The following is a 20,216-nucleotide window of genomic DNA, read 5'->3' as shown; positions in this document are numbered from 1 at the left end:
TTGGTTATAAATTATTAATTTGATTTAGTGGCTTGCTGCTAAATAGGGTCATCTTGGGTGGTTCTTTGGGATCGAAGGGGACTTCCACTCTAGTTTTGTTATCTGCACGTCCCCCTACAGAAGGGGTGGGAGGTGGTTGTTGGAATGGGTGGATAAGTAGTTTGAATGATGGCGTGTCCCTCCTTGCAAAGGGCTGCTGTGCTCTCCTGGTAGGGTCTTTGTGCCACCAATGTAATTGTTTGACTGATTCACCAAGCCTGAAGCCACACTGTGGGTGTCTGCCAGATTGTTAACACTTGAAGGATCCCTGTGATTCAGGAGTGGCTCTGCCTATTGCAGTTCCTTTCCAAGGTTCCTTTAGCACCTCCCATTCTCATCTCCCTGCGCTTGAACTAAGTTTGTATTCAACATTGATAAACTTGTCTCATTTCGACAAATGAAATGCATGTTCTGTACATTGACAGCAGTAAACACTAGAATATTTCCCCTGAGCTATCCACTTTAACCTTTTTAATTCAGTTCAATGCTGATTCCCACACCTTCATGCTTCAGACTTTCTTCCAGTCACAGCCTTGGATAATTCATTATCTTTGAACTGTGTGGAGTGCATATTAACAATTTCAGTTATGTTTTGAGTTGAATGTTCTGAAGGTGGATGCTGTACACCATGACAATATTTTCCTTGCTTGGTTATTACTATTTTAGAGGAGGTGAGGGGTAATGTATACCCTTTTTTTAAGTGAGACTAGCTGGAAAATAAAGGCTTAGTTTGTATATTTTTCACATCTTTATGGAGCTTCATAAATGGGATGAAAGTATTATTGCAGCATAGCCAAACACAGCAGGCAGTTTGTGCGTGGCATAATCCCAGAAACAACAATGAGATGACCTTGTTGTGGGATGACTGACCAGGACTCCAGGAATACTCTGTTCTTAAAATAGTACTATCAAGCAGCTGCTGTCTAAAGATGAATTGTATTTTAATGGTGCTTGCTTGTACAAGAAGCAATTCTGCATCTTTAGTTATGCTTGGACAATACTTAGCAAATTGTTTCTGGTTTTTTAAGCCTGCCTTCGTCAAACTGTCGTCAGGGTGATGGCTGTCATCTGGTAGATAGTGCTCTTACTGCTCAGATGGAGGTTGTGGATTCAAAACGCGTCCCAGAAATTTGAGCAGACGATGCAGTAGTGTGTTGTCAGAGGTGCTGCTTACCTTGCCTACCAGGTGAATGTAAAAGAGCCCACAGTGTAAGAGATCCCTGGTGTCCTGGCCAACCTCTATCCCTTAATCGGCATCATTAACAATAATCTCATTGCTGTTTGTGGGAGCTTGCTGTGCGCAAATGGCTGCTGCTTTTCCCTTAATTGGAGCAATAACTACCAAGTTCCTCTTTTTGGCTGCAAAATGCTGTGGAATCCCCTCCCCCCTTCTCTGTGGCTGTGAAAAGCACTAAGAAATTATGTTTGTTGACTTGCTCAATCCAGTTGGGTTTGGTGACCAGAGCAGGATTGCTTCTGAATCTAACTGTTGTCTTGGAAAATGCCTAGGCTTTGGAAGAACATGTGGTACCAGCAGAAATCATGGACACCAAGGAGCTGTGGAACACCAGAGAGTTATCCAATCCAAAGAGTCCGTCACAGGTAAAAGGGGCCTTTGTTTACATACTGTTTCTACTCTTCTGTTGATATGTGGGTCAGATTATCATTCCAAGGTTGTATTATAGATGTACTGTCTTTTGATATTCACACTTTGCAAATGTTCTCTTTTTCTACTGCAAGAAGTTGATGGTGAGAGTTAGCTTGTTTATATGCCATTGCTTTTTTATCACAAAACCAGTAATGAAAATATCTGCATCCCTGAAATGTAGAAAATGTTGGAAACACTCAGCAGTCCATGCAGTGTGTCTGGTGAGGGTATCTGTTAACTCTCCAGTTCCCTTCACCAGAACTAGGATAGGGAAGATGATGTGGGTGTCCTCTTGCTTTCCCCTTTCTGAGAGAAGGTCATCTACCTGAAACACAAATTCTTATTTCTTGCTCTGTAATTCTGTGGCAACACTTGCCGCCATCTTTCTTGAGGCTAGATGATCAATCTGCACAGCAGTTGGACAAATTTACTTGAATGTGGTCTCATTATAGGAAACTGCAGCTCAACTAAACCTTGGAGAGGTGGTGAGTCAAAACAGTGATGATTGACCACCTCTCCCCTGAGCAGATTCACTAAAAGCAAATTCCAATACTTGAGTTTTCCTGCATCCTTTCTCCAACTTTCACACTGTTATATTTTTAACTTTAATCCTGTGAATTTGTGTTTTTCGATGTAAAGTATTGGGAGAGGTATTTCCAACTACTCTGCTGCTATTGATCTTACTTTGCTGTAAGAGTCGGTGAAAGAGCAGAATTGGTGTTTTTAATGCAGTTGCCAGGTACACAAAAGGGATAGTCACTAGTTAGAATCTAAATATTTCCACGAGGTGAGAATGTTGTTTTGATAGAATAATGACACACAGGAGAAAGGTGTCAGTGTGTGTCCGAGCTTGACCTCCAGTCCTCCACCTCCACACAAAGCCAGCTTCCCTTCAGCTGCTGGGCCTGCTTGGAAGATCAGTCTGCTGGTTTCTCTGCCTGCTTAGAGCTGGTAATGTCTAACCTTTCGACTGTTGCCACCAACATGTAAACGGGGCTTGGGCTGCATGCCATCAGCAGGTAGGCAGAGGGTCTGCCCTACCCTTAACTGGCTGCACTCCACAAGGTTGAAACTGTCCTGAGAAATGGTGTTGAATCATAGCTCTAACTCTGCCACAATATGTCATAGGCTATAAAGGGCTCTGGGAGAAATGTCACAAGAATGCAAATCCTTTATTCATGATATGACACAATGAATAACAATGTATATAAAATTCATAGCAACGTAAATCTATTATTTCACCATCTTCATTGTTCTCCCCTCCCCTTCATCTTCCACTTGACAGCAACAAAAACACAACTGGATCATAAAAGCAGAGTAAAAGGACTCAAGGGACTGGGATATAAACTGAGTATTTTGCAACTTGGTCATGTAGAGTCAGAGTCGTACAGCACAAAAACAGACCTTCAGCCCATCACATCCATGCTAATGTTTTGCCTATCTTCCCTAGTCTCATTTACCAGCAAATGTCTTTATGACTCGGTCGGCTTGGTCCTGATCCGAGTTTTGAATTGAAACATTGTAGTAGAGTGCAGATTCCAGCTACCCTTGTGCCTAATGCTGACTGTGTATTGTTGGGACTTCATTTGCCTATATTACCTCCATACAAGTACTTTGAGTAATTACTTGGTTTATTTTGATTATTTATTTGGTTTATTTTAATTTAAAGCACCTAATAATTAAGCTGACTTGTAAATAAAGGCAGCTAGTGTTTGCAAAACTATTGTAATGGCCTTTTGAATCTCTGAAGGTTTGTGTGGTTTTATTTATTGTAGCCTGACGGTGACCTTGAAATACATGCAAGCAATGGGAATGAGCAGAAAGAAAATGTGCCACCAGAACCTTTGACCAGTACCTCCTCCAATGCGGAGTTGCAGAAGGTATGTGAATGGTCTTCAGCACTTTAGCAGGAGTGGTTGTACAGGATTGATCACAGTAGGACTGATAATGCCGTGGCTTGGTTGTTTGCACCTGAGCTGTAGCTGTGTTGTTCCAAGAATTCACCAACTTAGTTTTGGCTCAGTGCCTGAACTGAGAATGTTTGGAGGTTTGCCTTCCTCACGTATTTTGGGGAACGAAGTCCTGCTTTACTTTTCTAAAATGACCTTTGACCTCTTTTTCTGATGTGATCAGGTTCAACGTTAGCCAGTGTAAGGGTTGAAGCTTTGACGATCTTCTATAGATGCACAGTGGAGAGAATATTAAATTTACTTTGAACTTGAGCTAAACCTATGACTTATTGCTGTCACCTACCACTTGTATGTTCATAAGGAGCCTGCACTTGGCTCAGTTGCCTGAAGGCCACCTCCAGGTTAACAAATGGGTTTAGTAACAATCATACGATATGGTAACCATATCTCTGCAATATTCTAATAAATGGCATCAGAAGCATACACAACTGATAAGAAAGAACAATTACTAAAGTAGAGAGGGAGGAGACTAGTTCTTTCATTCAAGGACAGGTATGTAGGTACATTGGACTTTTGAGTTTAATGTTACAGGAACTTGTATGTAGGTGTGCCAGAAGTTGAGCCCTTACAAGCCAAAAGTGGCCTAAATATTGGAATGTATTGCAGGATTCAGTGGATCAAACTCCATGCTTTCTTGGCTGCTTTTATAGCTGTGAATTAGTGCCCTCTCCTGGTCAACCTGCACTCTGCAATCTTTATGAAGTGAAGTTTATTGTCATTTATCTATATACACGTATACAGTATAACCATATAATGTATATAGAAACAAGACAATATTTCTCTAAACCAGGGTGTAAAGCACAGTAGTACACATAACACATGATAACTTGTGAAGGTACAGATAAAATGTACAGATGAATCATAAACTAAAACATGGTAATATTAAATATTGTAAGGTTTGGAACACATTAACCAGTGACACTTCAAATACAATGCGACAGGGAGTTCAGAAGCCGAATGGCCTGGAGGAAGAAACTGTTTCTCATCCTAACCGTTTTTTTTATGCATCATAGTCTCTTGCCTGATGGTAGAAAGTCAAAGGATGCTGGATGGATGGGTAGGATCCTTAATAATACTAAGGGCCTTGCATATCAGTTATGGCAATCAGTTTCTAGCCATACCATATTTGCACTGTGTTGCTAATGTCTTGGTGTGGTCATTAGTTACTAAAATTTGCAGTTTATTTGGAATTCATAGAAACATAGAAAACCTACAGCACAATACAGGCCCTTCGGCCCACAAAGTTGTGCCAAACATGTCCCTACCTTAGAAAATACTAGGGTTGCCCATAGCCCTCCATTTTTCTAAGCTCCATGTACCTATCCAAAGGTCTCTTAAAAGACCCTATCGTATCCACCTCCACCGTTGCCGGCAGCCCATTCCACACACTCACCACTGTCTGCATTAATTTTCTTTCTTTCTTTTTTTTTTTTTAAAAACTTAACCCTGACATCTCCTCTGTACCTGCTTCCAAGCACCCTAAACCTGTGTCCTCTTGTGGCAGCCATTTCAGCCCTGGGGAAAAAGCCTCTGACTATCCACACAATCAATGCCTCTCATCATCTTCTACACCTCTATCAGGTCACCTCTCATCCTTTGTCACTCCATGGGGGAAAAAAGTCAGAGTTCACTCAACCTGTTTTCATAAGGTATGCTCCCCAATCCAGGCAACATCCTTGTAAATCTCTTCTGCACCCTTTCTATGGTTTCCTCATCCTTCCTGTAGTGAGGTGACCAGAACTGAGCACAGTACTCCAAGTGGGGTCTGACCAGGGTCCTATATAGCTGCAACATTACCTCTCGGCTCCTAAATTCAATTCTATGATTGATGAAGGCCAATACACCATATGCCTTCTTAAACAGAGTCAACCTGCACAGCTGCTTTGAGCGTCCTATGGACCTGGACCCCAAGATCCCTCTGATCCTCCATACTGCAAAGAGTCTTACCATTATTACTGTATTCTGCCATCATATTTGACCTACCAAAATGAACCACTTCACACTTCTCTGGGTTGAACTCCATCTGCCACTTCTCAGTCCAGTTTTGCATCCTATCAATGTCCCGCTGTAACCTCTTGACAGCCCTCCACACTACCCACAACACACCCAACCTTTGTGTCATCAGCAAACTTACTAACCCATCCCTCCACTTCCTCATTCAGGTCATTTATAAAAATCACAAACAGTAAGGGTCCCAGAACAAATCCCTGAGGCACTCCACTGGTGACCGACCTCCATGCAGAATATGATCTGTCTGCAACCACTCTTTGCCTTCTGTGGGCAAGCCCGTTCTGGTTCCACAAAGCAATGTCCCCTTGGATCCCATGCCTCCTTACTTTCTCAATAAGCCTTGCATGGGGTACCTTATCTAATGCCTTGCTGAAATCCATATAAACTACATCTATTGCTCTACCATCATCAATGTGTTTAGTCACATCCTCAAAGAATTCAATCAGGCTCGTAAGGCACGACTTGCCCTTTACAAAGCCATACTGACTATTCCTAATCATATTATACCTCTCCAAATATTCATAAATCCTGTCTCTCAGGATCTTCTCCATCAACTTACCAACCACTGAAGTAAGGGGTTCATGATGCTGCTGTTTGTAGCTCTTGATATACAATTTGATTTTTTTGGTGTGATTTCTCACATGACTACACTAATTACCTGTTTAACATTTAAGATCCTGGAGAACTTTGAAAGTAATTGAGTGGAATCAGAGGGTTTATGGTAGGCTTTGTAATACCTGCTAATTTTTTAGTGAAACTGCTTTTCCAAATAACTATTCTGAAGTTGGGCACTGTAAGTTGGGGATTACTGTGACCCACCAGTTTCACATCTCTGACCAGTCTCTGCAATGCGTGGCCACTCTGGTTTCATGCACAACTTAATTTAAAAATAGAACCTGTTAATGAATTTTAGCTTGCAGAATGATCTCAGTGTGCCAATATTTAACTAGCTTTCCATTCTTGTCAGTTTTTAATGCCAATCACTTATAACCATATTACAATTACAGCACGGAAACAGGCCATTTAGGCCCTTCTAGTCCATGCCGAACGCTTACTCTCACCTAGTCCCACTGGCCCACACTCAGCCCATAACCCTCCATTCCTATCCTGTCCATATACCTATCCAATTTTACTTTAAATGACAATACCAAACCTGCCTCTACCACTTCTTCTGGAAGCTCATTCCACACAGCTACCACTCTCTGAGTAAAGAAATTCCCCCTCGTGTTACCCCTAAACTTTTGCCCCTAACTCTCAACTCATGTCCTCTTGTTTGAATCACCCCTACTCTCAATGGAAAAAGCCTATCCACGTCAACTCTATCTATCCCCCTCATAATTTTAAATACCTCTATCAAGTCCCCCCTCAACCTTCTACGCTCCAAAGAATAAAGACCTGGCCTGTTCAATCTGTCTCTGTAACTTGGGTGCTGAAACCCAGGTAACATTCTAGTAAATCTTCTCTTTACTCTCTATTTTGTTGATGTCTTTCCTATAATACGGTGACCAGAACTGTACACAATACTCCAAATTTGGCCTCACCAATGCCTTGTACAATTTTAACATTACGTCCCAACTCCTATACTCAATGCTCTGATTTATAAAGGCCAGCATACCAAAAGCTTTCTTCACCCTATTCACATGAGATTCCACCTTCAGGGAACTGTGCACCATTATTCCTAGATCACTCTGTTCTACTGCATTCTTCAATGCTCTACCACATATGTCCTATTTTGATTATTCCTACCAAAATGTAGCACTTCGCTTATCAGCATTAAACTCCATCTGCCATCTTTCAGCCCACTCTTCTAACTGGCCTAAGTCTCTCTGCAAGCTTTGAAAACCTACTTCATTATCCACAACGCCACTTATCTTAGTATCATTTGCATACTTACTAATCCAATTTACCACCTCATCATCCAGATCATTAATGTATATGACAAACAACATTGGACCCAGTACAGATCCCTGAGGCACACCATTAGTCACCGGCCTCCAACCTGACAAACAGTTATCCACCACTACTCTCTGGCATCTCCTATCCAGCCACTGTCGTATCTATTTTACTACTTCAATATTAATACCTAAAGATTGAACCTTCCTAACTAACCTTCCGTGTGGAACCTTGTCAAAGGCCTTACTGAAGTCCATATAGACAACTTCCACTGCTTTACCCTTGTCAACTTTCCTCGTAACCTCTTCAAAAAATTCAATAAGATTTGTCAAACGTGACCTTCTACGCACAAATCCATGTTGACTGTTCCTAATCAGACCCTGTCTATCCAGATAATTATATATACCATCTCTAAGAATACTTTCCATTAATTTACCCACCACTGACGTCAAACTTACAGGCCTATAATTGCTAGGTTTACTCTTAGAACCCTTTTTAAACAATGGAACCACATGAGCAATACGCCAATCCTCCGACACCATCCCCATTTCCAATGACATTTGAAATATTTCTGTCAGAGCCCCTGCTATTTCTACACTAACTTCCCTCAAGGTCCTAGGGAATATCCTATCAGGATCCGGAGATTTATCCACTTTTATATTCCTTAAAAGCTCCAGTACTTCCTCCTCTTTAATTCCATAACTTCCCTACTTGTTTCCCTTGCCTTGCACAATTCAATATCCTTCTACTTAGTAAATACCGAAGAAAAGAAATTGTTCAAAATCTCCCCCATCTCTTTTGGCTCCACACATAGCTGTCCACTCTGATTCTCTAAGGGACCAATTTTATCCCTCACTATCCTTTTGCTATTAATATAACTGTAGAAACCCTTTGGATTTATTTTCACCTTACTTGCCAAAGCAACCTCATATCTTTAAACTTTTCTAATTTCTTTCTTAAGATTCTTTTTACATTCTTTATATTCCTCAAGCACCTCATACTCCATGCTGCCTATATTTATTGAAGATCTCTCTCTTTTTCCGAACCAAGTTTCCAATATCCCTTGAAAACCATGGCTCTCTCAAACTTTTAACCTTTCCTTTCAACCTAACAGGAACATAAAGATTCTGTACCTCAAAATTTCACCTTTAAATGACCTCCATTTTTCTGTTACATCCTTCCCATAAAACATTGTCCCAATCCACTCCTTCTAAATCCTTTCGCATCTCCTCAAAGTTAGCCTTTCTCCAATCAAAAATCTCAACCCTGGGTCCAGTCCTATCCTTCTCCATAGTTATATTGAAACTAATGGCATTGTGATCACTGGACCCGAAGTGTTCCCCAACACATACCTCTGTCACCTGACCTATCTCATTCCCTAACAGGAGATCCAACACTACCCCTTCTCTAGTTGGTACCTCTATGTATTGCTGCAAAAAACTATCCTGCACACATTTTACAAACTCCAAACCATCTAGCCCATATATGTCAAACTCAAGGCCCGCGGGCCAAATCCGCCCCGCGGTGGAATTATCTTTGGCCCGCGAGATAATATCTAATTACTATTAAAGCTGGCCCCAGTAATCGAAGTGCCTATGGCATATGATATGGCTAATGCTGAGTTTATTCAGGTACCAGGTTTTCAGGGTTTTTAGTGTTTATTCGGCAGTCTTGCTCGGCAGTCTTCTTCATAAGAAACGGAATTTGTAAAGTGAAACACTTTGTAGTTATAGCAGAGACTGAGACACATGAGAGCAGGCTGAAAAAACGGAGGCAACGAAAGCTGCGTTCGCTCGCGTCCGACTGATCCGGCCTGCATGAAGCTGCATTTTTCTCAATCTGGCCCGTGACCTAAAATGAGTTTGACACCCCTGATCTAGCCCTTTTACAGTATGGGCTTCCCAGTCTATGTGTGGAAAACTAAAATCTCCCACAATCACAACCCTGTGCTTTCTACAAGTATCTGCTATCTCCTTACAAATTTGCTCCTCCAATTCTCGCTCCCCATTAGGTGGTCTGTAATACACCCCTATAAGTATTACTACACCTTTCCCATTCCTCAATTCCACCCCAAATAGTTTCCCAGGACGAGCCCTCTAATCTATCCTGCCAGAGCACCGCTGTAATATTTTCTCTGACAAGCAACGCAACACCTCCCCCTCTTGTCCCTCCAATTCTATCACACCTGAAGCAACGAAATCCAGGAATATTTAGTTGCCAATCACACCCCTCCTGCAACCATGTTTCACTAATAGCTACAACATCATATTTCCAGGTATCAATCCATGCTCTAAGCTCATTCACCTTTCTTACAATGCTCCTAGCATTAAAATAAATGCATTTAAGAAATTCTCCACCTCTTCCTCTCTGTTTATCTCTAACAGTACAAACAACTTTACTATCCTTTTTCTTCCTTCTCCCATACATCTGTTCCTACACTCTGATTCCCCTCCCTCCTTGTATCTAGTTTAAATCCACTGGAGCCTCTAGCAAACCTACCTGCAAGAATATTTGTTTCTCTCCCCCTCCCCCCCCCCCAGTTTAGATGTAAACCGTCCCGCCGGAACAGGTCCCACTTTCCCTGGAAAACTGCTCAATTATCTATAAATCTAAAGCCCTCCCTCCTGCACCATGTCTTTAGCCAAGTGTTGATCTGCACTATCTTACTATTTTTAAACCCACCTGCACGTGGCACTGGTAGCAATCCTGAGATTGCTATCCTGGAGGTCCTGTGCTTTAACTTGGTGCCTAACTCCCTAAGCTCACCTTTCAGGACCTCCTCACTCTTCCTACCCACGTCATTGGTCCCTACATGGACCACGACATCTGGCTGCTCACCCTCCTTCTGAGCAGATATATCGTGGACCCTGGCACCAGGGAGGCAACAGACCATCTGGGATTCTCCATCTCGAACCTCCTATCTGTCCCCCTAACTATCGAATCCCCTATCCCTACTGCTCTCCTCTTTTCCCTCCTTCCCTTCTGAGCTGAGGGTCGAGTCTCGGTGCCAGAGACGCAACCACTGCAACTTGTCCCTGGTAGGTCGTCCCCACCAACAGTATCCAAAACAGTATACTTATTATTGATGGGAACGGCCACAGGGGTGCTCTGCTCATTCTGTCTACTCCCCTTCCCTCTCCTGACAGTCACCCAGCTTCCTGTCTTCTGACTCTTAGGGATGACTATCTCCCTGTAACTCCTGTTTATTTCTGCCTCTGCCTCCCGAATGATCCAAAGTTCATCCTGTTCCAGCTCCAGTTCCTTAACACGGTTTGTGAGGAGCTGCAGCTGGATGCACCTTTTGCAGGTGTAGTCATCAAGGACAATTGTGCTTGCCCTGACTTCCCACATACTGCAAACGGAGCACACAACTGCCCTAACTGCTGCCTCCATTACCTACTCCTAAGCTAATTAGATTAATTAAAGGAGCTTATGCAGCCTTACCTCACTTGGAGTGAAGCTTGTCCTCAGCCTCTGCTCACTTTTTAAATTCTCCTGCTGATCTCAGAGGCCGACTTTCACGCACTTGCGCAGTCATGCCCCGTTCAAACCTTGCCTCTGCCTGTTGAGCCAAAGCCGTCCCACTCTGCCTCAGTCCACTCCGATGGCCGCTGTATATGGCGGTCTATTTTTTTTAAACCTTTGGCGCGCTACATCACGCACCTGCGCGTCACTTATTCTTCAATCTTTTCTAAATGCTTATATTGCTTAATGATCAGAAGATGAATGGTGGGGTAGGGCAAGGGTAGCTGGTTGAATCAAGGTGTCTGCTGATCCAGCAAGGTGTGAGAACACTGACCAGGTTGAAAAGCAGCAGGATTGGACAATAGCTGAGGTGTCTTGCTCGAATTATGTAGATCTGTGAGTTTTTGGAATTCTCCCCAAGAGGCTCAGTTGCTGAGGGTGTTGAAGATAGAGGTGAATAAATGTTCACACAGTGGGAATTGGACATGGGTTAGTACAGGAGAGTGACGTAGTAGATCAGCCGTTAGTGGGGGAGCAGGTATGAGGGGTAAATGCCCTTCTACACTTCTGTTATAAGCATAAGATTAGTGAATTATGTTAGATATTTCATTATTGATTGATTAATGGATCAGAGCATTACAAGCCAAGCCAATGTTTATTGTACATCCCTTCTTGCCCATAAAGGTAGCATTGATCTGACACTGGCTGCTGTCTGCTTACCTGAGGGTACTGTTGGAATGGTGTGTGATATGGAGGAGAGCTTAGTGCTTTCCCATGTACCTACTGCTATTTATGCAGTGGCACTATGGGCTTGGCAGGTGTGGTCACGGGACCCTTGGTAAGTGACTATGCTGCATTTTGTAAATGACATGCTGCAGACACTGAGCAGGAAACAAATATTTCAGGTTGTGGATGGGCTTCCAGTTAAATCAGCTGCTTTGAGTGAGGCCAACTTCTTGTGATTCATAAGTGTAGGTGTGATTATCCCTCCCACCTCCATTATCTTTGCAGTAATTAAGGACTGATACTAGAGTGCTAGAGCATAATTTTTCTTTAAAGTAGGCTATTCATCCCTTCAAGGTTGCTTCTCAAATCGTGCGCAAAGCTTAAACCTCAATAGACAAAACAATTACAGCATTATTATTTTGAAAATTTGCCTAGAGAAGATCTTTCTATCATTGTTTCATGTTTCTTTTCATTAAACTGAAAAATGCAGCTTTATAATTTTCTTTATTTTGTCTCAGGGGTCTGTGATTGAAAGCACTTCCCGTTCTTGGAAAAGTTCTATTTCTGAAAGACAACTCGATACCCAAGGTGAGGCACACTACGCTTGCACTCTACCTGCGTGTTTCTTCCATTTACCAGAGCTACCTTTACGTGTCGTTCAGACGTGGCTTGGCAGCCTTTCTAACTCTTGAATTTTTGCCAAGTCTTCCCTGGGGGAATAACATGCTTGCTCTCCAAATATTGGAGATCAGTGGGCCAAATGGAGCTTGGCTGAGGTCAGGGAGCTAATCCTTGTTGGGCCATTAGCAGTTTGGCTCCTGGGGTGTGCCAAGTGGTATCTGTCTCTCCACTAAGTCATTGGGCTCTGTAAACTCCGAGTGCACAGAGGTTCCACTGTATTACATTAGAGAATCTGCCTCTCATCCTAGAGCAGGCAGAAATTGCCGCCAACCTCATCCAGCCTCTTGGGGCTGAGATGGAATAGGCTAGAATATTTTTCCCTTTTTATTACCCGTATATGAATGTTTTAAATTGTATTTCAGTGATTTGATGTGTTTCTTTAAATATTTTACTTTTTTCTTAAAGAAATCTTGATGTGGTTTTGGGCACCATCAGTCTGCTTGAGGAACTAGAGTTCTTGATGCAATGTCTGACTGACAATTGCTGAAAATGCTACCTGATCTGAGTTTCTCCAGAAAACTATTTGTTGCTCCAGATTCCAGCATCCGCAGTCTCAGATTTTAAAACCTCGTATTTTAAAAGAAAAACTCTTTTTAAAAGAAGATAAGCTTCCAGCTCCAGCCTTGCCTTGTGCAGACTATTTGGAGTATAAGCCTCAGCTGGATGCTTCCTTGGTTGTGGGAGGTGGGTCTCGCTTGACTCTGCCTGGTGTTTTGTATGGAGGTGCATCTGTACAACCACTTCCAGCCAGTAGGTGACCTACTAGAGGTTTTGATGCCATGTTTGCAGTTCAAACAAAATAGAAAACATCACTCCTGTGTTTGAACTGACAGCTAACAGTCTGTGGTTCAAATTCATGCTTTTAATGTTTTATTAAATGTCAAATGTTAATACAGAAAATGAAGGGATGCCAAAGCTTTCAGCTGATGGGATCAAGGCACAAAGACCAACCATGGAAATACAAAACATTCCAGCCAAATCTGTTAAGGTAGGCATCCTCTAGAGGTTCAGCTTGTTAAATAATTCACTTTCAACTTCACAAAACTGGCAAGTGGCACAAAAAAATTTTTTTCCTCTTCATTAGTCTTGCTTATTTCCCTGCTAAGAGTTCCTGTCCGCACTGCACCAGTGTTACTCCCATATCTGCACAGGTGGCCCTCTGTTCCATGTGAGTCTAGTTGACAAGGGACAACCATGGGCGGTGAGGGTTGAGGAATGAAGAGGAGAGAAACTTTTGAACTTAGCTTTTCAAAATGGTTATGATCTAGAATGGGAACTCTGCTGCCTCTAGAATACTTTCTCCCATCTCATGGGTAGCTGAAATAATTTGCAGCACCCAGGATCAGCTAGTTTGGATGAGAAGTGAGATCAAACCTGATAGTTCCTAGCCTTGATCAGTTTTGTGCTGCTCCTGTTTATCTATAGTCATGGAGTCTGGTGGCTGTGAGCTTGCTGTGTTTACACTAACAAATCCGTTATCTTGGTACCAGATCTTTTGAGTCTCCAAGTTTGTCAGTGGGATAAGGAGATGAGCTCCTAGCAATTTAAATAGTCTGACTCCTAGACATGGCTTCCTCAGCATCCAAGGAGTCCCAGCATGAAGCATCTTTCATCGAGGTTGTGTGCTGCCTCTCAGGCACTGGGTGCTATGGTTACAAAATATGATGAATTTACCACCACATCTGTCACCTTGTTAATCTGAATGGAAGGTCCAAACAGAGAATGGCTATCTATAGTGGTCAAGTTATTCAGTCCTCTAAAGTAGGCTAATTTCTTAAAGGAGAATTTCAGTATCAGAATATCTACTTGGCTCTCCTGATATTGAAAATATTCAGTATATTGCTAGCTCTTCATATCTAAAATGATTAGAATCAATTTTTTTGGAGCGATTACAGTTGAAAGTTTGACTTTGAACAGTTAAGATGAGGGCAAAGCATGAAGAATTGTTTAGTCTCTTTTTGTTATTGAATCAGTGCATTTATAAACTTTGTAACCTTTTAACTTCCTTTTACTGTTGATTATATTGCTGCTTAATCTTATTTCTTTGCCTATTTTTCAGCTTCTACTTGTTCCTGAAGTATCCCTTTTCTCTCTCTGAATTCCTCTCTCTCCGATATGAGGTTCTGTTTGCTCTTTATAAAGAGACTTGACATTTTTTTAAAACTTTAACAAAAATTGCTTGATCTAAGTTAATGTCTGAGCAATATGCTGCTCTTGTCCTGCTTTGGTTAATCACATATTTTAACCAAAACTCTGCTTGAAATGCATGGGTGTGTTGCTATTGGGAAGGGAGAGGAGGATTGTAGTCTTGATTTGCATTTGTATTGAGGTTTAAAATGCATGGGGTGTGAAACTACTGTTGTCATTATTATTTATGACATGTGGGCAACTTGGTGTCAAGAGTATAACAGTGCTGCCATCCAAAGGTTAGGGGTCCTGGGTACAGCATCAATTTAAAAAAAGTTTTCCATAGCAGCCCCCACCCTTAAAAAAAAGACATCTTGTGTAAGCTGTGATGTAAACTTGATAGTCTTTAAAATTGAATTTAAACCAACATTTGGTTTAAGTGAGCTTTTTTTTAAACTCAGCAACATTCTGAAATCATGTCACTTTCTCGCCAGGTTGACTTCTGGGAGGGTAGTGAATCTTTGGTACTCTCCCTCCAGGAGAGCTGTGAATCTCGTGTTTATAAATCATTGAGTATGTTGGGGGAGAGATCAATGTTTGTATATTAAGGGAATTGAAGGATGTAGGGTCAACAAAGAAAAGTGTTGCTGAGGTAAAAGACTGTCCATGATTTTAGTAAATGGCAGAACGGGCATAAAAAGTCTAACAGCCTGTTCCTATTTCATTTATTCTCACTTGCTGTAAATGCCTTTTGTTTGAAGATGTTGCCTTATTCCTCCTCTTCCTGCCCCCATTCTGCTAATTTGTGCTTGGGGAAACTGTTCGGAGAAAACATTAAAAATATAGTCTAAACTGAATCTACAAAATGCAAAAGTGACCTCGTCATTCACTCAAGTATTTGCTGCTGACTTTCTCCAGGCCAGGTTCCCCCTCTGATTTCTGACTTTTTGAATATGTGAAGCAGTGCCACTTGATCCTAATGTTCTGTCACATTTCAAGATTGTTTTGCCATTTGTACAATTTTCATTTAATAACTAGTGCCTTATTTTTTGTTTTGGCTCTCAGAAATTCCAACTCCCAGCTAGGGAGTTGTGTGTCACCTGCCAAAAGACGGTCTATCCCATGGAGCGCCTGGTCGCAAACCAACAGGTCTTTCACAACGTCTGTTTCCGTTGTAGTTACTGTAACATGAAACTCAGGTGAGACCTTTGATTCTAGTTTCCTCCTCAGTTGTAATCCAAAATCTGTTCTTTTCAACCCCACCCTTCTATGTATGGGTAAACTTTGCACAAAGGGTCTCCGTGAACCTCCTGATCTGGGCTGAATTCCAGGCAAATGGCAGTGACCATTTTGGGTACCCCCAGTGTCTCTGGTTTTACTTGTCAGTTGTTGCTCAGTGGGATTTGGATTCTAGTATTTAAATCCAAGGTTCTTTTAGAAGTCAGGAACAAAGCATAAAACAAAGTTGTTTCTTTTTTAGGAGGGGGAGAGGAGAATAAAGGGGTAATCTTGGAAAGTGAGGATTTTGAATGTCTGCTAAACCCACTGGTTAACCAACACCACTGAGACTGCAGCCTTTAATCAAAGTCAAAGTCCTGTCCCGAGCCTTTGTGGCTCATCAGGCCGGTGTTTATGCCGGCTTCTGTGGCGTGAAGCGACTGAGAGTACGAGACCCCCCCCCCCGGATAGGAAGCCAGTCTATCGCGAGGTTGACCCCTATAGCATTTTTTCGCCGGTACCCATTTTTCAGCTGGGTAGACTGGAGCATTGTGTGGTTAAGTGCCTTGCTCAAGGACACAACACATTGCCTCGGCTGGGGCTCAAACTAGCGACCTTCAGATCACTAGTCAAACTCCCTAACCACTTGGCCACATGCCGCACACAGCCTTATAGTGCTGCTGTCTTACTTTCTGTGTTTCTCTGCCTGCATTTAAAGATGATACATGTTTGGCCAAGACCTGGTCTCCGAGTCCTTGTTTGCAAGATGCCTTAAATGTTTCTATATTTCTTTTGCTCAGCCTTGGGAATTTTGCCTCCCTCCATGGGAGTGTCTACTGCAAGCCACACTTCAGTCAGCTCTTCAAGTCCAAAGGTAATTATGATGAGGGATTTGGCCACAAACCCCACAAAGAGTTGTGGATGACCAGAAACGAGGGTGACCCCATGGAGAGCAAGAGTGAAGACTCCTTGGATAAACTGGAGGCCAAGGCTGATGGCTCTGGAGTGGATGAGCTTTCTATAGCCAAGGTAGGGGTTCTGGCTGCCAGCATGGAGGCTTTGGCTTCTGGTCCTTCACCTGAAAAAGTGGAGAAACCTGTGGAAACAAGGAGGCTAAAAATAGCTTGGCCACCACCCACTGAAGCAGGAATTAAAGGGACCAGTTCCACTGAAGAGGGTATCAGAGTTAACAAACCAAAATGGCCTCCAGAGGATGACCAACAGCAGACCACCAAGAGAAACTCAGATTTCGTCAATGGCTCCAGACTGAGGAGAAGTGCCTCCCTGAAGGAGCGCTGGAGACCATTTAGCGTGGCCGAGCCCCTGAAACCTGTGGCTGTTAAGGAGCCGATGAAGAATGCCCAGCCCGCCAAGAGTGCAGTCCAGGATGTGGTAGTCACTAAAGAAAAGGAAGGTGAGGGGGAGACTGAACCAAAGAATGAGAGGAAACAAAGTGTGAAAGATGAAGAGGAGCTGCCAGCACCAGCCAAGATTGAGGGGGAGAGTGATTTGGTGGTTGGAGAGGGGGTAGAAGTCCAAAGTGACAACTATCCACCTGTAGAGAAAGATCAGTTCAAAGAGGTGGCTGGGGAGACTGACCTTGGAAAGGATAAGGAGCAGATATCTAGGCAAGAGTCAGGCTCCCTGCAAACCCCAGGGGACAGTCTTGTCTCAAATGAGCAAATTCCTGAGTATGAGAAAAAACTGGAAGACATTGGTTTTTCAGAGGAGGATGAAGATGAAGTGGAAGCAATCGAGGAACTGTCAGTTGAAGAACAAATCAAGAGAAATAGATATTATGAAGATGAGGATTAGATGCTGTGGATATGGTGATTTTCATTTTAATTGGTGGCTGGCCTTGTGGGTTCTAGAAGTCAGTATCAGCTCAGACCTTCCTGCTGCAAAGTGGTTTATTCAAGTGTCTCTGTTGGTGGGAGCGTTATTTTGAAATGAAAAATTTGGTAAATCGATTTCTATTTGGAGTAAGGGGCAAGTAATAGCCACATTGCTGTATTTTTTTTTATGTCCACTCTGAAAAAGATTCTGCTTGGACATGCTATGAGTCCTATTTCCTCTCAACTGGTTATAGTTGCTGACCCTAAAAGGTGCATATTGTAAAGATCCAAGCGTACGAAAAGAATGATTATGGAATTGTCAGTTTAAACTGCACTCGGGTTCCAATATTCAGGCCTGGGTTCTGGGGCAGCATCCACCCACCTGCTGGGTAGGACCTAATCTAGTTTCAAAACAATATAGCTTCCTACATTTCCTACCCCACATTATATTCAGTGCACTCCTTTAGCACACAGTGGTCTCCCAATATCTATCAAAGAAAGGATGTATTGGGCTTATCAAAAAATGATGCCTTCAAGAACTGAAGGCAACTTGACTATAAATGATAAAGGAGCAAAAACTAACCAATGTTGAAGGTAGCTGTTTCTTATTGTCCAGCCCCTGTTCTCGAAGTGAGGTTATCAGCTTTTTTTTTACATTTTGCTGGATTGAATGTGTTTGGCTAGAGGACTGGAGAGATCCATCACTCATCGTTGAGTGACATGAGGACTGGGCTCCAAATATTCTGTGTGACCAACTAGCCTTTCCAATGTTGGCATTTCAAAGCTGTAACCATGACATTTTGATGTCTTCACCGTGTCAAAGTTGTGCATCTAATTCCAGTAAGATGTAAATGGGGCATTTGAATATACACCACTTGAGCAGTAATGTTGTGGCTGCGAACCTGACGTTAGTCTTCAGTCAATCTGCCTTTGTTCCCCAATCTCTATGATTTTGTACCTTGATGTTATATGTACAGCATATGTTCGAGGACAGAATGCTGCTGAAAATAAGTGTTTTTTGATTTTAGATGGGAAGTGAAGAATTTGATATGTGATATGGTTTGCAGTTTTAATATTCTGACATTTTGGTATACACTAATGCTGCACAATGCTGAATTGTGTTCTCTGGGTATGTGTTAGATGTGTCACTACAGCCTCCTGGCACTTGATTTGGTTTAAGGATTTTTTTCAATTTCAGGTAAAGTCAGTCGTTTTATTACGTTGCATTTGATGTTTCTCATTTTACTGCAGGTGAACAGTTATTATTGACTATCTTCTGGCATCTCCCTACCTTTCCAATCTGATGAAGGGTCTCGGCCCAAAACATCAACTGTTTATTCATTTCCATAGATGCTGCCTGACCCACTGAGTTCCTCCAGCATTTTGTGTGTGCTACAGCCAATCATGCCATTCTTAATTCCAAATGTTGCACAAGTTGTAGAGACCTCTTTCCCCATCTTCCATTGTAAGGATGTTGGTGGTAAGAGTGGGGGAATACTTGCTCTGAGTGTCCACATTAAGATATCCTGATGGTAAATAGATTTCCACTGACTCCACCATGTTAAGCCCAAATGTCCCTGTTTACTATGCTTCTCTAAATATTGATGCTGAGTATCTGTGGGGTTGGTGTTAAACTAGAACATGCTGTGTGTTCTGACTCTAGACCTCTCTCTGGTAACTGAGTCCACACAAACTACTTCTCTGGGGGATGACTTCTGTGCCGTTCATCCAAGCAGGAACTCCTCCCACATAATCCCAAAAACATAAGGTAGTTTAGCTTAGTTCTTGCCCATTGAAACTGGAAGTGGCTGAAGAAACATCCAAAATGACTTTTGGAGTAAAAGGATTGACGACCACCATTGACTTTCTTTTAAAATTGTTCCTACACTTGTGTATTGTTTGTGACATGATTTCTTTGTTTAGCATGTAATAAAATCTCTTCAGTATAAAGTTTATTGTACTTTTTCATTTTGGATGCAGTGCTGACACTGAGCATGGTACACCACACATCTCCAACACCTCTTGGCAATAAGCTCGGAGCCCCAGGCAACAGCACATTGGCCCACAGAAATCGGCACAATGCTGTTAATTTGAAGGTTAAGTTGGTGAGGAAGGCAAATGCATTTATTTAGAGAGGACTAGCATATAAAAGCAAGGATGAGGCTTTATAAGACATTAGTGAAGCTTCACTTCGAGTATTGTGAGCAGTTTTGGGCCCCTTAAGAAAAGATGTGCTAACATTGGTGAAGGTTCAGAGGAGGTTCACGAGAATGATTCTCGGAATGGAGGGGTTATCATATGAGGAGCGATTGATGGTTCTGGGCCAGCACTTGCTGGAGTTTAGAAGAATGGTGGGGGGGGGGGGGGAGACATCACATTGAAACCTATTGAATGTTGAAACACCTAGAGTGGATGTGGAGAGGATGCTTCCTGTGATGGGGGAAGTGAGAACCTGAAGACACAGCCTCAGAACAGAGGGATGTCAGTTTAGAATGCAGATGAGTTTCTTTAGCCAGAAGGTGGTAAATCTGTGGTATTATTGCAACAGACAGCTACAGAGGCCAGGTCACTGGGTGTATTTAAGGTGGAGATTGATAGGTTCTT

At 42.4% G+C, this 20,216-nt stretch overlaps 1 protein-coding gene across 6 annotated transcripts in view; it reads left to right on the top strand.

Moving 5' to 3' along the window:
* Positions 1–19,562, top strand: part of lima1a (LIM domain and actin binding 1a) — a 129,203-nt gene extending 109,641 nt beyond the window's left edge. For all 6 annotated transcript variants that reach the window (XM_073070852.1, XM_073070846.1, XM_073070849.1 and 3 more), the window contains 6 exons: positions 1,549–1,641; positions 3,463–3,567; positions 12,270–12,339; positions 13,329–13,420; positions 15,625–15,758; positions 16,578–19,562. In XM_073070852.1, coding sequence (XP_072926953.1) covers positions 1,549–1,641; positions 3,463–3,567; positions 12,270–12,339; positions 13,329–13,420; positions 15,625–15,758; positions 16,578–17,592 — 1,509 coding nt within the window. In that variant the 3' untranslated portion in view covers positions 17,593–19,562. The remainder of the gene's footprint in view (positions 1–1,548; positions 1,642–3,462; positions 3,568–12,269; positions 12,340–13,328; positions 13,421–15,624; positions 15,759–16,577) is intronic.
* Positions 19,563–20,216: the final 654 nt, after the last annotated feature.

The sequence above is a fragment of the Hemitrygon akajei genome, chromosome 18 (genome assembly GCF_048418815.1).
Source record: "Hemitrygon akajei chromosome 18, sHemAka1.3, whole genome shotgun sequence".
NCBI lineage: Eukaryota > Metazoa > Chordata > Chondrichthyes > Myliobatiformes > Dasyatidae > Hemitrygon > Hemitrygon akajei.
The sequence above is the reverse complement of the archived record's forward strand: the minus strand, read 5'-3'. Positions and strand labels throughout refer to the sequence as shown.